This window comes from Nerophis ophidion, linkage group LG20, assembly GCF_033978795.1.
Source record: "Nerophis ophidion isolate RoL-2023_Sa linkage group LG20, RoL_Noph_v1.0, whole genome shotgun sequence".
In the NCBI taxonomy this organism is placed as follows: domain Eukaryota; kingdom Metazoa; phylum Chordata; class Actinopteri; order Syngnathiformes; family Syngnathidae; genus Nerophis; species Nerophis ophidion.
The window spans coordinates 37,462,742-37,481,945 of NC_084630.1; the positions used below are offsets into that span (position 1 = coordinate 37,462,742).

General features: G+C 38.5%; 1 protein-coding gene and 1 long non-coding RNA gene across 5 annotated transcripts in view; one reads left to right on the forward strand and one right to left on the reverse strand.

Moving 5' to 3' along the window:
- The window catches only part of LOC133539116 (uncharacterized), a 1,110,877-nt gene that overhangs the window by 257,025 nt on the left and 834,648 nt on the right, over positions 1 to 19,204 (reverse strand). The gene's annotated exons all lie outside the window — the stretch shown is intronic.
- The window catches only part of hhip (hedgehog interacting protein), a 92,518-nt gene that overhangs the window by 1,951 nt on the left and 71,363 nt on the right, over positions 1 to 19,204 (forward strand). For all 4 annotated transcript variants that reach the window (XR_009803186.1, XM_061881188.1, XM_061881189.1 and 1 more), the window contains exon 2: positions 14,964 to 15,156. Coding sequence is in view for 3 of the 4 variants with exons in the window: in XM_061881188.1 (XP_061737172.1) it covers positions 14,964 to 15,156 (193 nt within the window). In the remaining variant the exon portion in view is untranslated. The remainder of the gene's footprint in view (positions 1 to 14,963; positions 15,157 to 19,204) is intronic.

Genomic DNA, 19,204 nt, shown 5'->3' on the forward strand with positions numbered 1-19,204 from the left:
CTATGTTGGGCCGAATCGTCCCCGTTAAAGTTGTCCAACTTAACTTCACCGGTAACTTTACCTGGCTAGCACCTAGCTTAGCTGTTAGCCAGCCTGTTAGCTTATTTCTGTGAAGTTTCTAGAATATTCTGTAAAGCTTCTAAATTAAGTGGCGTTCGTTATCTCCTTCTATGTGTTTCCCAGGTACGGTCATACAAAACAAAGTGTTTAGAGTATTTTACTAAAGTGATACTTAATCGAATTGGATGGTAATCAGTATTACAAACTAACGGTGCCGAAAAGCGACGATATTGTTTATTAGTTGTTTGTCTACGTCACGTTCTAGCCTTCTACGTAGGCGCTTTATAAAATTATATTTATTTATTTTCTTTAAAAAGAAACATTTCTAGAGTGTCCTGTAAAGCTTCTAGTTTAGAGGCATTTGTTATCAAGTAATTGTCTCACACACACACACTAGGTGTGGTGAGGGGAGCAGTGAGCAGCAGCGGTGGCCGCTCCTGGGAATCAATTTTGGTGATATAACCCCCAATTCCAACCTTTGATGCTGAGTTCCAAGCAGGGAGGTAATGGGTCCCATTTTATATATTCTTTGGTATGACTCGGCCAGGGTTTGAAATCACAATCTATTGATCTCAGAGCGGACATACCATTACATGCGCGCAATGAAATTACATTTTTTTTTTAATTTTCTTTAAAAAGCAACATGACCGGTGCACTATCGTGGCGAGTTTACCGACTGAGGAGACGGTGTTGGGCCGAATCGTCCCCGTTAAAGTTGTCCAACTTAACCGGTAAATTTAGCTTAGCTGTTAGCCAGCCTGTTAGCTTATTTCTGTGAAGTTTCTAGAATATTCTGTAAAGCTTCTAATTTAAGTGGCGTTCGTTATCTTCAATGTGTTTCCCAGGTACGGTCATACAAAACAAAATGTTTAGAATATTTTACTAAAGTGATACTTACTCGAATTGGATGGTAATCAGTGTTACAAACTAACGGTGCCTTAAAGCGACAGTATTGTTATTGTTTGTTTACGTCACTTTCTGGCCTTTTTTGTTACATTCCTCGTGTTTCTGTCTGTATGTGTGTAAAATTTAAAAATTGATTTACATGAGTCAGTATTATCAGACAGGTTTTGCTACGGCGATTCCTGTGATGTAAGTAGCATTAAATTTTAAGAAAGTTAGTGCATTTTCACCGGTTTTAAAAATCCATAATTGGGCTCTAAATGTATGTCATATATTCTCATTAATAACCCCATTTCATTTTAAAAACGTTGGTATCATTGAAAAGCTTGCCATACAAGGAAACAGAAAAAAGTGATTTCACTGTTATGGTGTATTGTCAATTAATAAATACAGGAAATTAGCCATTCAAGTGATTGAAAATTTGAGTTAACATGGCTGGTTACATCACAACGACCAGGAAATCGGCGGGTCGAACAAATCAGTGCCCGAATCGATTAATTTTAAAGGTATTTGGCTGACTCACAGATAGGTAAATGTATGACGGATGTACAGTTGTGACCAAAATTATTCAACCCCCACACAATTTTGGTGTTTTAGCAAGTTGGACATTTATTCCGTATTTTGTTTGTACTCATATCAAATAAAGATGTGTCAAATAGACAAATGCAACTTAAATTGTAACACTGTATTTTACAAAATAGCAAAAAAGGACATTTTTCTTAATATGTCATTGACAAAATGATTCAACCCCCTAGTTCCATGCATCTTTAGTACTTAGTAGAACACCCTTTGGCAGTAATGACATCCTTCAAAGGTGATACATAAGCGGACACAAGCTTCTTGCAAGCATCTACAGCTATTTTAGCCCATTCCTCTTGGGCAAAGGCCTCCAGTTCATTCATATTCTTGGGCTTGCGTGCTGCAACTGCCTTCTTCAAGTCCCACCACAGCTTTTCTAGAGGATTTAGGTCTGGCCACTGTGAAGGCCACTCCAGAGTCTTCCAGCCCTTCTTCTGCAACCACTCTGATGTTGATTTGGAGGTATGCTTGGGATCCTTGTCCTGTTGGAAGGTCCAACGTCTCCCAAGCCTCAGCTTCCTCACTGACTTCATGACATTTGCAGCTAATATATCCTGCTAGGAAATAGAATTCATAATGCCTTGAACGCGCTGGAGATTCCCGGTACCTGAGGCAGAGAAACAGCACCAGAGCATGATTGACCCCCCACCATGCTTAACAGTAGGAATGGTGTTCTTCTCTTTGTAAGCTTCATTTTTTCTCCTCCAGACATAACGTTGATTCATAGACCCAAAGAGTTCCAGTTTTGTCTCATCACTCCATAGAAAAGTATCCCAAAACCTTGGGGATTTGTCTCGATGATTTTTGGCATACTGTAGTCTATTTTTCTTGTGCCTGGTAGTCAGAAGTGGGGTGCGCCTGGGAGTTCTGGCATGGAGGCCTTCATCTTGTAGTGCGCGCCTTATTGTCTGGGACGAAACCTGCGTTCCCCCCTCTGCAATGTCCTGTTGTAGTTCCTCAGCTGTTACCCGGGGGTTTTCATCACTGTACACACACAGCATCCTCTTTCTACCACGCCCAGGTAGTGTTTCCACTGTGCCTTTAGCTTTAAACTTGTGAATTATGCTCCCAACTGTGTCTCTTGGAATGTGTAATGTCTTTGCTATTTTCTTATATCCATATCCTTTCTTATGAAGAGAAATGACCTCCTCTCTTGACTTCTTTGACCACTCCCTGGACTTCACCATGTTGCAAATACACCATTGACCATCTACAAGAAGCTGAGCGTCACAGTCTTTTTCAATCAGTTTAATTGTTGCTCGTTATGATTCTAATCACATCTACAGGTGTTTTCAACACCTGATTGAAAAGACTTTATTCAAATTATGTTTTTAAGAGTTATGATCTTCAAGGGGTTGAATAATTTTGTCAATGTTTGGTATGTTACAAAATATAATGTTGTAATTCAAGTTGCATTGGTCTATTTAATGCATCTTTATTTGATATGACTATAAACAAAATACGGAATAAATGTCCTACTTGCTAAAACACCAAAATTGTGTGGGGGTTGAATAATTTTGATCACAACTGTATCTGTGTTGACCCTGCGATGAGCTGGCAACTTGTCAAGGGTGTACCACGCCTACTGCCCAAATGCAGCTGAGATAGGCTCTAGCACTCCCTGTGATCCCAAAAGGGACAAGCGGTAAGAAATGGATGGATACTATAATAGGGATTACAATTAACATTTTACCCACCGTAGATTTTTTGCAGGGGAGTTTTGTCGAGTGCAAACTTGCAAAATTTTTTCAGAGCTTTGTGGCGCGAGTATTTGTTCAATCCGAAAATATTGATATTCTGGATAAACTAGGATGTATTGCTGAAAACATCGCCAACACAGTTGAACTTTGAAAATAGTGGTCAGATTGCGCGATCAAGCGTGAAATCTGAGTGACCACAGCGGAGGTCCGGCCAGAGGCGAATACACACATACCTAGAATATTCAACTGGAGTGATATCTCGTCTGTTATACTCAATGTGTCTAATGGACAGTATGTGAAATTTCCAGAATATTCTCTAAGGGTTAAAGGCTATCTTAGTGACATCTGTTATTTTACTGTATGTGTTTAAGCGACAGTCATGTGGTGTTTTCAGTACATTCTGTCAAGGTTTTTGCAAAGTGACAAGTTATCTCTTATGGTCGAGGTGCATCACTATGAAAGTTACTGATATCGAAAGACTTCTGTTTAAGAAACAGTACTAAGAACATGTGAAGTTTCCACAATATTCCATACAGTTGTAGTTAAGCGGCATTTTACACGCAAACAGTTCTGGTTAAGGTTATATAGTTTTCTGTTATCTCATTGTGTGTTTAGGAAAAGGTAGATATAGAACGGTTTCCAGTGTTTTCTGCAATGTTCTGGCAGAGTGACATACTATCTGTCATGTGTTTATGTACCAGTGGTAAGGAACAGTTCTACTTTAGCACTGTGAGGAACAGTCAAACAAAGTGATATATTATCTGTTATGTGTTTAAGGAACATTCGTGTGAAGATTTAATAATACTCAACAAAGTTCTACTGTATGTGCTGCGCTTTCAAACTATTTCAACATCTTATCTTTTAAGCGGTTCAGGAACAATCACAAGTTAGGTAAATGTTCAATAAGGTTCTACCCTTCATATGTGTATGTAACAGTCATAAGGAACACTTCTTGTGAAGCAACATCTGTTATTTTACTGTAAGGAACCGTCAGGTAAAGTTTCTAGGAAAAAACATCTTATCTGGTATGTGTTTAAGGAACATTCATGTGAAGTATTCAAAGTATTTGTTAAGGTTCTGTCTCTTAAATTATCATTTTGTGTGTTTCGGAACAGTCATGTGACTTTTGTAAACTTTATTTATTTGACAGAGACATTACAATTAAACATTGCTACCATAGGCAGAGGTGGGTAGTAACGTTCTACATTTACTCCGTTACATCTACTTGAGTAACTTTTGGGATAAATTGTACTTCTAAGAGTAGTTTTAATTCAAAAAATTATTTTCCTTTTACTTGAGTATATGTATAGAGAAGAAACGCTACTTTTACTCCGCTCCATTTAGCTACATTCAGCTCGCTACCCGCTACTGATTTTTATCGATCTGTTAATGCACGCTTTGTTTGTTTTGGTTTGTCAGACATACCTTCAAAGTAGGATCTGTCACATGCCTGCGTTTCACCAATCAAATGCAGTCACTGGTGACGTTTGACTCTGTTTCACCAATCAAACAGAGCCAGGTGGTCACATGATTAACTGCACTTTTTTTTTTTTTAATAAACATTTATTTATAAATTTCAACATCTACAAACAGTTGAAAATAATAATCAAAGTAAGTACAAAAACAGTACTAAACAGTATAAAAACTGTACAAAACAGCGCCAAGGGGTTGTAAATTCAAAGTAACAAAAAAATAATGTAATATATATATATGTGTATATATATATATATAAACAGAGCGCAAAGCCATAGGCCCACTCAATCTCAGTAAATAACTTAACTTTGGAACACAGCATCATCGTTTTCACAGCTTTTTGTTTGTTAGAGGTAGAGTGTTTTAATGTAGAGTTCTAAATCTTTTTTAAAGGCACACAAAAACAGATAGTGTATTGAGAAACTTACATTTATGAATATAACACTTAGCCAATAATGAGGTTGCAAAGGTAAAATTAATTGTACTTTTTTTTTTCAATACAGTGTAAAACCCAATATTTATATTTTTAATATATATTGTTTTACTTTGCTTAAGAGATATTCCTGGCTGTGAATTTGTTTATTGCTATTTTTATGTTTTTGTGCATTACTTAAATGAACAGGTTACAGGTTTTACTTGAGTAATAAACCTCTAAAGTAACAATACTCTTACTTGAGTACAATTTCTGGCTACTCTACCCACCTCTACCCATAGGTAACCGATATCCAAGTACATAGGACTTCTAGCCATAATTTCATCTGCAACCCTCGTCCCTGGTTAAGCTTTTAAAGGAAAGATGAGAAAAGTGAAAAACACATACAAAGGGATTAAGACGAGTAAAAAACAAAAATCCATTCAAAATAATTGGCTCCATTTGTCCAAACTATTCCGTAAAGCCGTATCAAAACAACAAAACATGTTCAAATGGTTTCACTACGCACTGTTTTCATGTAAAATCCCTCCTGCAATCAATCAGTGACTGGGTGGTAGCGACCCAAAAAACAAAAAAAGCCATGTTGCGTCATTTAATTTCCTCAAGTCATGCAAATAAGTGGGGGTGGGGGGGCTTGAGAAGACTGAATAGGACCTAGTCGACTTCTCCTCCCAGCTACACTGCCCACACACGGAGCCTATTCTGATTATGGCCAAAGAATAACAACGCCATTGTGTTTGTTGGTTTGGCTAATGGGAGAAGCTGGAGAACATCACCCCCCTTTTCCTCCTCGCAGTCATCAACCCTGTCCAAGTGTTAATGCCTCTGGGAGGTGTCCTTTGCCAACCAACATACACCTATTCCCTGAGGACAAGTGTTTTGTCGGGGCTTAGTGTTGCCTACATGGCTGCACTCCCCTCCCACCGCTTCTTTAAGAGGTTTGCAGAGCATCACAGATTTGCTGCGACTGAATGACAAGTGTTCTTTTTCCTCTTCGCCTCAGACGCAAAGCGGCTCGCGTTAACCGTCGGTGACTTTTACACTGTAGCTTGACCCGTCTCTCAGCTGAGCAGCAAAAAAGAAAAAGACAGACAACAAAGTGGGGCTTGTTCTGCTTTTTTGGATGATGGCAAAATTGGAGGGCGTCCCGGCAACATATGGACACAGCGCACGGCTGAGAGCACACAAATGCGACTCGCCGTGGAGCCGGTGCCAGCTCGTGGTGCTCGGAATCACTAGGCAAAGTTAGAGCAGGAGGGCAGGCATGCCCACATCGCTGCATGGCATTATGAAGAAACACGTGCAAGTTGCAACTAGGAGCTCTGCCTTTTTTTTTTTTGCAACAATACATTGCTGAAAACTATCGCGCTATATGGGCCGTTACAGCTCGGTTGGTAGAGTGGCGTGCCAGCAACTTGAGGGTTCCAGGTTCGATCCCCGCTTCCGCCATCCTAGTCACTGCCGTTGTGTCCTTGGGCGAGACACTTTACCCACGTGCTCCCAGTGCCACCCACACTGGTTTAAATGTAACTTAGATATTGGGTTTCACTATGTGAAAGCGCTTTGAGTCACTAGAGAAAAGCGCTATATAAATATAATTCACTTCACTATAAATGTTTTATATAGAATAGAATGGACTTTATTTTCATTATATTTGCAAGTAACAAGATTAAGGACTCCAGCTTAAGGTGCAGTAGTGGGAACAAATATGGGGTAAAAATAAATACCGTATTTCCTTGAATTGCCGCCGGGGCGCTAATTAATTTAAAATCTCTTCTCACTCCTGCGCTTACCAAAGGCATTCAGTAAAAGTAAGCTTGCGCTATTGTTTTAAAACCTCTTCTCACACTGGCACCAAAGGCATGCTTTAAAAATTTGAGTGTTATGTAAGGATACCATCATGAAAAGCACATTTAATAAAAAAAAAAAACGTTATAATGGTCTTACCTTTACTTATAAATGAAATCCATGCCAGCTCCTTTTGATCAAAAGCATCAATAACTTGTTTATCTTTCTTCAGTTTTAAAAGTCTCTCTGTCTCGATGGAGATCTTCCTTTATTACCTCCTGCTTCGATTGAAAGTACAGTTTAGGAAACTGCTGTCAGACCGCTGCTCTGTTAGTGCGGGGGCGACGACAGAATTATCCTCGGACAACTCCCACTCCTGTTCTGCTCCGTTGGTGATCTCTTTATCCCACCGCTGCCACCAGGAAGTGTTATTGTATAAATAATACACTGGGTATTTAGGACTGGAACATGCTTTATTTCAGCCCGGTTGTTTACATAGCCAGCATAGGAGTGTTACATCCTAAAAGGTCCGTCGTGCTTCCGCCGCGTCATATTCGTCCCAGCACATTTCACGTCACTCATTGTCACTTCTTCTGCAAGAAGGATCACTAGCGCCCTCTACCACCAGGAGGCGGGAGTCATTTAATGACTCATATTTGACACACGCAGCTACGGTATTGTGACAGTCTCAATCCATCGTCTTGCGGGTTCCCAGGACCACCAAAGTTTGACTTTGTTTATTTTTCAATAAAACCTCAGTCCGGGTCGCTCCTCCTCTCCGCTCGCTCGCCCTCGCCGCCATCTCCTGCGTGCCTGTCCGTCGGACCGTCACCTCCAACGCTCCACAGCTATATTAATAAAACATAGCTGCTTACTGTTCTTTTTAAATTCAATAGCTTGGACTTAAATCCTACTGAATAGCTCTTAATCTTCTTCCCTTTATGCGATTTCAAATTACCGGTATTGAAATCAGCCTTCTCCATTTTGAAAATGATGACAGGGGAAGTGTCACTCGTGACGTCACGAGTTTGACCCGGCGGTAATACTAAGCATGCGCTAATTATTTTGGGAAGCGAGTTTGACCCGGCAGTAATTCAAGGCAGGCGCATACTATGTGCCTGGCGGCAATTCAAGGAAATGCGGTAACACTAGAGGTAATGAAGGTAAAACTAACAATTGAAATAAACGGACTACTATCCAATAAAAATAACAAGCAATCCCGTACAATATACAAAACACTATAGAAATACAAATACTGTACAATATACAGAACAAGACAAGAGTACCGAAGTAATAAATAACAACCGGTGTCGGACGTATTGCTCTCGAAGGGTAGTATTGCACAGTAGGGTATTGGTGTAGGATATTGTATAGTGGAGAATTTTGGTCAATATCGTAAATTATTGATATTTTTGTGACCTATCGAAAGTAAGGACCAGGATAAAAATATATCAAATGTAAACATCCGTCTCATCCATCCATTTTCTACCGCATGTCTCACATTTTAACTCTCCTCTGGCTATATTCCACTCAGATTTCAAGGCAGAAAGAATAGAAACTGTCAACACAACCATGGAAAAAATCAATGTAAACACAAATCCCCTTGCTCACTTAGCAATAGCCTCTTAAAATGAAGGTGTAACAATAAGGACTATGTTAGAGATGCCTAATAAAATAGTGCAAAGAAGGGGTGTAACGATTGATCGATACAACAATATATTGATTCATATTCCTAAATTTCAAGTACAGTACAGGCCAAAAGTTTGGACACACCTTTTCATTCAATGCGTTTTCTTTCTTTCCATGACTATTTACATTGTAGATTGTCACTGAAGGAATCAAAACAATGAATGAACACATGTGGAGTTATGTACTTAAAAAAAAAAAAGGTGAAATAACTGAAAACATGTTTTATATTCTAGTTTCTTCAAAATAGCCACCCTTTGCTATGATTACTGCTCTGCACACTCTTGGCATTTTCTCCATGAGCCTCAAGAGGTAGTCACCTCAAATGGTTTTCACTTCACAGTTGTACTTTAAGCTCATGGAGAGAATGCCAAGAGTGTGCAAAGCAATAATCAGAGCAAACGGTGGCTATTTTCATTCATAGTTTTGATGCTTTCAGTGACAGTCTACAAGGCAAATAGTCATGAAATTAAAGAAAACGCATTGAATGAGGAGAAGGTGTTTCCAAACTTTTGGCCTGTGTAGGGTCACTGGTTCAAATCCCACCTAGAACCAACCTCGTCACGTCCGTTGTGTCCTGAGCAAGACACTTCACCCTTGCTCCTGATGGGTGCTGGTTGGCGCCTTGCATGGCAGCTCCCTCCATCAGTGTGTGAATGTGTGTGTGAATGGGTAAATGTGGAAGTAGTGTCAAAGCGCTTTGAGTACCTTGAAGGTAGAAAAGCGCTATACAAGTAAAACCCATTTATCATTTATTTATCATTTACTGTATATCGATCCTTGCTTGGCAAGTTTGCTTTCTACGAGATTGGTATCGATCCGAAATTGGTTAAAAAGAGAATGCTTCAATTCCATCGATACTAGACAAAGGAAAACAATGGATTTAAGAATGATGTTTAGCACTTTTATTGATATAGATTTTAAACGATAAGTCTATTTTCCTGTCTACGGTGATCGAGAAAAGTCATAACAAACGCCACAAGACATTAGTTATGTCTTCGACTTGTTTGTGTGTGCCTTTAAGAGATGTTGCTGTTGTGTGTGTGATGTGTACACGTCCCGCGAGAGTTTGGTTGTCTATGTGTTCAGTCTTTAAACAGAAGTTGTGGTGAACAACAGCGCTTGAATACGTGTGTTTTGTTACCGCTTGTTAAGAAAGAAGTGTATCCCTCACTGTCTTTCCTTCTCTCGTGCCGGGCATTTCAATGTCATAACTTTCAGCTAAAGCTCCATTGCAAAAGCCACAAACAACACACAATGATAAAGCTGCAACCCAACTTTAAACCACAGAAAACGCAGCTGTCACAGTGTAAGTTACGGCGATGCACTGACTCACGGAACACAAGGAGAAGTCATTTCCCTTTGAGTCACTAGAGAAAAGCGCTATATAAATACACTTCACTCACTTTTATGAAAAACGAATAGAAGACATGGAAGTAGGAGGTTATGGAAATGATGAAGCTAGGGACAAACGGCATCTATAGGGATGAGCTTCTGCACACATGGGACGCTGTTCGTCATCCGTGACGTGAGGGCGGGGAACGGATACTTTATTCAGCAGGTAAATCGACTGTTTAAATGTCAGTTACTGTTCTTTTATTGAAAATTGCTTGAATGTTTAAAATGTGAGCAGAAATTGTTTCCTCCTGTTTCTTCAACTTAAAGTGTTAGTTGCACTTTATTTAACTAAGATGTTAATGCATCTATTATTAATTGTTGTTTGTATCCAAAAATAATTTATACATAATTTCTTTACAAGAGATAACAGGAATATAGGAAATCTCACCTACAGTGTCAAGTATCCACTATTTATTTTACGGTCACTCAGCTTTGTTTTGCTAAAAAATTACGCATTTGATTTCAACTCACTGTATCGTTTCGTGTCGTATTGTTCTAAAAAAAAAATAATTATGTCGTCCCTGAATCATATGTGCAACCATAAATATCATAACGCATCATTACACCCCTAGTGCAAAGTGTGAAAATGTAAACGTAGAGAAACTTAAGAATTATTTTCTGCAGGTTCAATGTCAGGAAGTTGCAACTGTGCTTTAAAAGTTGAATTCGGCTAAGGTTGTTTGGTCTTACAGATCTTGGTGTGGACAAACACCTTAGCTTGACTGCGGTCTGTTCGAAAATATCCAGAAAACTGCCACACCGTCGAGGTGACTTCCTATTTAATCGACAATTTCTATGCTCTCTGCATAACTCATTTATAGTTTCCCTACTCACTCCATGCAAAGAATCAACTACGAGACAATAAGATGCACAACCAAATTAGATAGATGATACTGTTACCTGATTGGCTGTTAGCATGTCACTCCCACTGATCCTGGTCACTTTCTGCCTTGCTCGGTTACCATTGATTGATTGAGACTTTTATTAGTAGATTGCACAGTACAGTACATATTCCGTACAATTGACCACTAAATGGTAACACCCCAATAAGTTTTTCAACTTGTTTAAGTCGGGGTCCACGTTAATCAATTCATGGTAAAGCGAGAAAGCGAGTGCCTTTGTTCACGCAACCAACCTGGCTTTGCATCTTCCGGTTTCTTCCGAATAAGAAGAAAATCTATCAACATTTTTATTGAACACATTTTTTATGGATATCGATTACATGTCCATCACAATATTGATATCGTTTTATCGCCCAATGCTAGCTAAACCTAATTTTCTACCATTTACTTCTCCCGTTTATCTTTTTAATCCAGTGGGGCCTTGGAAGATTAACGTAATTGGATTTGCTTGATTATTTTTTTTCCAAGGAAATGAAAGTAGAAGCTATCGTCTCTGTAAACACTTGTATTAACTGTAAAGGCCTAATTTTTTTTATTGTGGATTGATAAAAACTTGACGTAAAGGTAAGATGTGTAACACATACACCCTGTAATGTCTAATTTAACATTCTTAATAGTGTAAAAAGAAGCCCACCATTGGTAATGTTAACTCTTACAATGACAAAGGTGAGTTGCATCTCCCTAATTTTTTCATACATGTAAATTTAAGCATTTTAACTAACATTTTAATAGCCGTAAAAGTTGACAATAAGAAAAAAAACACTACCTTTCATAATGTCGGTTGCTAGTTAGCTAATGGCTAGCAGCTAATGTTAGCGTTCGACTCTACTACAGCATTTACTTTTTTCCTAAATTCATTCATTACTTGTGGCCAATTCCTGCCTTCCTAATCTTACTATTGCAAAAAAGAATAACGCCGATAAAAAAGCAATCCTTGGCTTTTGGCTAAACCGACCCCGTGAGATTTGACATTGTCTTAAGTGATAATGCAACAAAAAACATGCAGTCAAAGCAGGAGCCTTACACACATACATGAATTAAAGTTGCATCACTAATAATTTTCCAACGATTCCCACCCCTATTAACACATTTGTTTAGTCCTTAACTAGAGGTTCTGGTACCTTTTGGGGTAAACCCAGCTGTGTAGGGCTTCCAGAGTCCTTCCCTCAGTAGCAGTTTGGTCTATAATCAGGCAGTGTAAGTAAGGCCTCCTTATGTTGGCCTTGGGTCCTCCAAGCTAATTGACTTGGACAGACTGCTAATTTGTTGATACCAGAGAGGGAATGATGTGCCTGTCTATCTCTAAATTTGTGTTTACACACAGACCTCACACAGAGCAAAGTACTGCCAGCCTGCCTGCTTGCCTGACTGCCCAAGCGACACCGCTCTTGACCTAAACCAGATTACATTGTGTTTTATTGCAGCTAATTTGTTACATAAATAATTCTGCTCGTTTCTTTTTTTGGATTAACTCCTTGTGTACTTTTGCGTAATGAGTCATTCATTCATTTGTCAGACTTGGGAGTTGTAAAAGTGCCAGTTTGCAAGCAAGAGGAATAAGTCAACGCTCTCCAGACTGGCTCATTTACTTTCTTTATGGGGGGAAAATGGGGTAAGAGTCAACGCTACCATACCAGTAGCAATTAGCAGGGTGATTTGGGGAAGAGCTGATGAATGCGATGAAATATTGTGCAAAACTACACAAATAATGATGTACCTCTGACCTACAGAGGCAAAGAACTGATGCTTGATGTCTTACAGTCTATACATTTGAACGTGCCATGTTGGAAAAATATGTCAGTAACATACAAGCGATGTCTGAATGTGCTGTACCTTGACTGTCTGCTTTGGCTCATTTAGTCCATTTCCATTTGATTCCGCAGTTTTTTTTCCAATTGTTGGTACAATCCCACAATTTAAGCCTAACCACCCGTTTTACTCGCTTCGCATACTGTATGTACTGAATAGCCTCTGTGCTTATTAAGTTACTCAACTGGAGAGAGTATCCATACTGTTATTACTGTATGTTGTAGTTACAGGGATGTGCCTGTGACTGCATTTCATTAAAAAAAACATCCATTCAAATATTTATTATTATTTTTCGAACCACAGGACACACCAGATTATAAAGAGCACTGCAAATGAGCGGGTCTGTTAGGTCTATTTTCATTTAAAAGGTGCATTAAAGGGGTCATATGTCTTTTTTTGCATTTAAAACTCTTCCTTGTGGTCTACACCAGTGGTTCTCAAATGGGGTTACTTGAAGGTATGCCAAGGGGTACGTGAGATTTTTTTTTAAATATTCTAAAAATAGCAACAATTCAAAAATCCTTTATAAATATATTTATTGAATATACTTCAACAAAATATGAATGTAAATTCATAAACTGAAAAAAAAAAATACAACAATTGACAATTAGATTTTAAGTGGACATGTTCCATAAATATTGATGTTAAAGATGTAGTTTTTTTTGTGAAGAAATGTTTAGAATGAAGTTGATAAATCCAGATGGATCTCTATTACAATCCCCAAAGAGGGCACTTTAAGTTGATGATTACTTCCATGTGTAGAAATCTCTATTTATAATTGAATCATTTGTTTATACTTCAACAAGTTTTTAGTTGTTTTTACATCTTCTTTTTTCCAAATACTTCAAAAAGACCACTACAAATGAGCAATATTTTGCACTGTTATACAATTGAAAAAATCAGGAACTGATGACATAGTGATGTATTTTACTTCTTTATCTCTTTTTTTTTTCAACCAAAAATACTTTGCTCTGAATTAAAAAAAATATTCACAGGGGGTACATCACTGAAAAAAGGTTGAGAACCACTGGTCTACACAATATGTATTAGTGGTTCTTTAGTCAAAATGTTAGAGATTATGTTTTACAGACCATCTGCAAGCCGCTTTCTGACCGTCTCTTTAGGACGCCCCGTTTTGTGTGTGGTCTTATTTACGTATTTACTCCACTTCGACTGTGTCTTCTCCCCGTCATCTTTGTTGTTTGGCAATTCTAAAACAAGTTGCTGACATAAGTTAGAACTGTACGCTACTTTGTATTAGAAATGGCGACATTGGAGGACGACCCCACAAGAAGAGGATAGAGAAAAATCAATCAATCAATGTTTACTTATATAGCCCTAAATCATACAGTGATTTAGGGCTCAAATCCCATATCAGGGCAAGGAAAAACTCAACCCAGTGGGATAACAATAAGAAACCTTGGAGGGGACCACAGATGGAAAATGAGCTTATTGACAATGAAATGGACAACAATTGTGGACTTGCGCAAATTTTTGAGACTTATGCAGATCCCAAATTCACATCAGCAGGAACCAATAAAAATTGGTTTTGCGTTATGTTGCAAAACACGACGCTAGATTATATGTCTCCTAATAGCTGCCATTTCGGGGTCCTTATACACACACCGTAATGATACCAGTATGTTGAAGCACAGTACATCTGACTATGGTAGCCGTATTGCTACGCGTTTCATCAAGCGGTGCGGCTTCGTAGCTTACCAAATTCGTACTAAAACATTTTGACAGATTTTTGAGCGCCACGTTTTATGTTCTATATTTTCAATAAAACATCAACGTCTTGGTGTTGCTTGCTTACGGGTACTTTCCAGTGTTATTTGATGGACAGGTATTAACATTTGTCATTATACTTTATACCACATAAAATTGCTTCGAACTCTGTTTGCACAACCAGAATTATTACATACATTAGGTGCACTTGGTTGTAAGGCGAACTGCAGATTTGTGAAAAAATTCTAAGGATTTTAAGTGCGTCTTATAGTCCAAAATTACAGTTTATTATTTTACTCAGAATGTTCTGAACTTCTGTTTCCAAGCCAAAAGTTCTGCATGGGATGTAGCACAACTTACCACCTGTTGTAGCAAACCACATGATTTCATTTTAAGCCAACATTATTACATTCAATGAAGTCCACTGTCCAGTGTCCACCTTAGACCACAACTTTAAATCCAACAATGCTCTTTTTTTTATGTGCGTGTCTGTGTGGTCTCCAGATTTTCTCCACCAACAACACGGAATGTGGACGTCTGCTGGAGGAGATCAAGTGTGCCCGCTGCTCCCCCAACGCCCAGGTGTTGTTCCACTCTTCGGACACGGACAAAATGCCACACAGGGAGCCGGACCTGCCCCAGCTCTGCCAGGACTTTTGCCGCGAGTTCTACTACACCTGCAGGGGACACATACCAGGTACCTTCCCAAAATAACATAGAAAAATGCCATTGAATGTGACTTGAACTTGTGGTTGGTCATTTGCAAGCTGCCACACAAGAACAAAAACACAGAGATGCACTTGTTGGCCTCGTTAGATGTTCTGTGAATATTTGTTTATGCAGCTCTTCCCTCATCTGACCTCACCTTCATTTGTTGCTGACCACCCCTCATGTATTTGCTGGCTTGTCCCCTCCTTGCTTTGCTTTTGCTTTTCAATGTATCCGTAACGTTTCTCATTAGAATACACCCCTGCTGCCTCTGTGGTGTTTTGTAAGCTCCAAACACACAGAGGGAGTGTTTAGAGCTTATTTTAATTAGCCCAACAAAATACGGACATGTTTTCCAGCCCCGACTGTCGCAGCCACACACAGACTTTGTCTTGCATGTGTGTGGAAAATATTCCACTAAGGCGCAAACAAACTATGACAACAAGTACTAACAGCAACACAAAATCACCAATCACCCAAGCAGTGGATCTAGGAACGGGAGCAAAAAGAATATTATCTGACTTTGGGTATTCAGGATGCATGCACTCTCATGTTGTCTAGTTCTGATTCCCTGGCTCCGAAATAGGGCCTTTGTGAATTTGTTTACACTATAACTTGTTGCAATCAAGGATTGCCTGATTAATTGATTTTGAAAAAGTGAGTCATGAAGCTGTTAAATCTAATTGAGTGCATTACTTAACTGCGACCAGCAGAGGCACTGTTCTGTAAAGAAGAACCAAAGCTGCTAATGTTGTCTAAAAAGAGTATTCCTAAAATATAGATACCATATTTTCCAGGCAAAAGAGCGCACCCACTAAATTTTAGAGTTCAAAAATATTTGTACGGTATTTTTCGGAGTATAAGTCGCTCCGGAGTATTATGTCGCACCTGCCGAAAATGCATAATAAAGAAGGAAAAAAACATATATAAGTCGCACTGGAGTATAAGTCGCATTTTTTGGGGAAATTTATTTGATAAAACCCAACACCAAGAATAGACATTTGAAAGGCAATTTAAAATAAATAAAGAATAGTGAACAACAGGCTGAATAAGTGTAGGTTATATGAGGCATAAATAAGCAACTGCTATGTTAACCTAACATATTATGGTAAGAGTCATTCAAATAACTATAACATATAGAACATGCTATACCTTTAACAAACAATCTGTCACTCCTAATCCATAAATCCCATGAAATCTTATACGTCTAGTCTCTTACGTGAATGAGCTAAATAATATTATTTGATATTTTACGGTAATGTGTTAATAATTTCACACATAAGTCGCTCCTTAGTATAAGTCGCACCCCCGGCCAAACTATGTAAAAAACTGCGACTTATATTCCGAAAAATACGGTTTATATATTAGGAGCACCGAACTATAAGCTACAGATACATACCGGTACGAAATATTTTGTAAATGTTTATTTACATACCTTAATTGTTTCCAAACAGTGCCCGTAACACGGCAGTGAAATGGTTGATCAAACAAAACAGAAGTCATCGTCATGGACCCCCGTGCTGCGGAGGCTAGGCCTCCAATCAGCTTAACAGGTGAATTCACGAAATTGAAACAAAACAATACAAAAAAAATAGCAGTGTAAGTTAATAATTCTAACACAGACACTGTTAAAGGTGTTAGCATATTTGCATATTAATAACGCTTGCTTGATTACATTAGGATAGTCGTACAAATATGCATGAAAACATTCCTACATATGTCATACATGAGACGGTTTAGTAAGTAAGAATTGTATTAGTTGCTTACTAACGTTGCTTGGAGTGATGAATAAAGAATCCTTTCCAGCAGAAATGCTATGGACGGTTCTACTTCCGGTTCAAGGAACAAAACAGAAAGTACATTTTTAACCCGCAGCACCTGCAGTGAGCAAACTCATTCAAAAGATGGCACCATTGCATAAACAATAGCACACCTTTTCAGCGTCACTGTCGGTGTTGTATGAAAACCATGTGTTGAATACGAAACATTATGGCTGTTAGCAAAGAAAATCCATAAATTAGCAGCACGGTTTTATAAACTGCAGGATTTAAAGCGTTGGAAAAAAGTAACGGCCTATAATCAGGAAAATATGGTATTTACACGGAAAAACTAAGTTTATACATACTTGGAAAATTAAGTGATACGTTTGTCTTTGGTGATCATGGAAATTTGGTCCCTGTTTTTTGTTGATTATGGTGGTAACGGCTTAAAAGTAAAAACAAATATTCATCATTTAAAAAACAAAAAAAAACCATTTTGTTTTATACATTGACAATGAGTTGTATTGTAAAAACAATGTAAAACATCTGTAATTTTGTTAACTTTTTACAGTGTGTACAAAAACAAGATTTCAAGGCAAAAAGAGACAATAAATCTAAATTCTGTGCTATATTTAATGTGGAAATTGTGCGGAACTGAAGCAAAAATATATGTATGGAAGAGTTGTGCAGATGTTTTTTATCAACCTATTCCAGAAATAAAATGATTAATTATTCATTATTATAAATGTTTTTTAACATGTATAACACAAAGCAAAGGTTTCAGTGATTTGTTGAGAGACAGTATATATTGACCTACATTGTAATGGTATCTTAATTGCACAAAATGCATCAAAATGGCCCCCATATTCTTCAATTTGTAGTTACGCAGCCCTGGTGGAAAACATTAGGACACCTCTGACATATGGGCTCTGTTCATGGATAGTAGAATCCATCCAACAAAGCAGTCATTGATGAAACACTTTAATTGTAAGATGAAATGGTAAAAGACAGGAAATGCCTGTTGTTTCCCCTTAAAATAATTCACCTTGGAAGATCACAGCTACCTGTGCCACCTCGAGTGCATACCAAATATGATCAAACGCCCTGCTGCTGTCATCTCTCATACAGCCAATGTCAGTCACAAACTGATTAAAATCTGCAGGGGAGATTCAAAAACACCCTGGTCTCAAGCCCACCCGCCCACATATACGCTACACTGCAACACGACTCCAATATCAAACGTGCAACATTCCAACATAACCTAGCACCTAATTCCGCGCTAGCATCATCGCCTACTATGAAGCTGCCGCACTACAGCCGAGATCACAGCACGAAGACGTCTGGAGTCGTGTTGCTGCCCAGGAGCTGACACTTGTAGGCTCAGAGAGGAGCGCCTCATCTCCCCCCCTTGCTTTTCTCCCCTCCCTGTGTTGTGCTCCTCTGCCACAGATCAGCATATGTGGTGACGAATGACACATTTATTTTTCTACAAAGCTTGTGTGTATGTAAAACTGCTGAAGTGCATCAAGATGTCAAGTACTTGGGGTGGGCCACCCAGGTTGCCTTGGAAGATAACCAGATGGAAGCTTCAGTGCTGGGGAGCCATGAATATGGACACAGCTCTGTCTCCGCCCGCCCTCTCTCGCTGTCTTTGCTCAATCCCTCTTTTTAAAGATGCAAATGAACACATTTTTAATGGTGCATTGTTTAGGAGAGTGTTTTTCCAGACTGTGAGACAGAAGATTATTCCAGCTTTCAAATATAAAGAACAAATATTTTGGTAAATCCTTTTAGGCAAAATTAGTTAAATTTCTGCTCCAACTATCATGAGAGCAGAAACACTAGCTACTAAGGGTGTAACGGTACACAAAGATTTCGGTTCGTTGCGTACCTCGGTTTAGAGGTCACGGTTCATTTTCGGTATAGTAAAAAAACAAAATGTAAATTTTTTTTAGTTACTTATTTACCAAATTTGTAAACAATGGCATAACATACATATACACACAGGGTCCATTGCCAAAGTTAATGTGGTCAACATATATAAAATAAAAACTAAATAAGATAAGGCTCAGGAGGGTCTCTTAACAATACCTTTCTACATATATAGTGCTTTTTTTGATTGATTGATTGAGACTTTTATTAGTAGATTGCACAGTACAGTACATATTCCATACACTTGACCACTAAATGGTAACACCCCAATAAGTTTTTCAACTTGTTTAAGTCGGGGTCCACGTTAATCAACATTAAACTGCCTCAAGTTGTTGCTCAAATGAA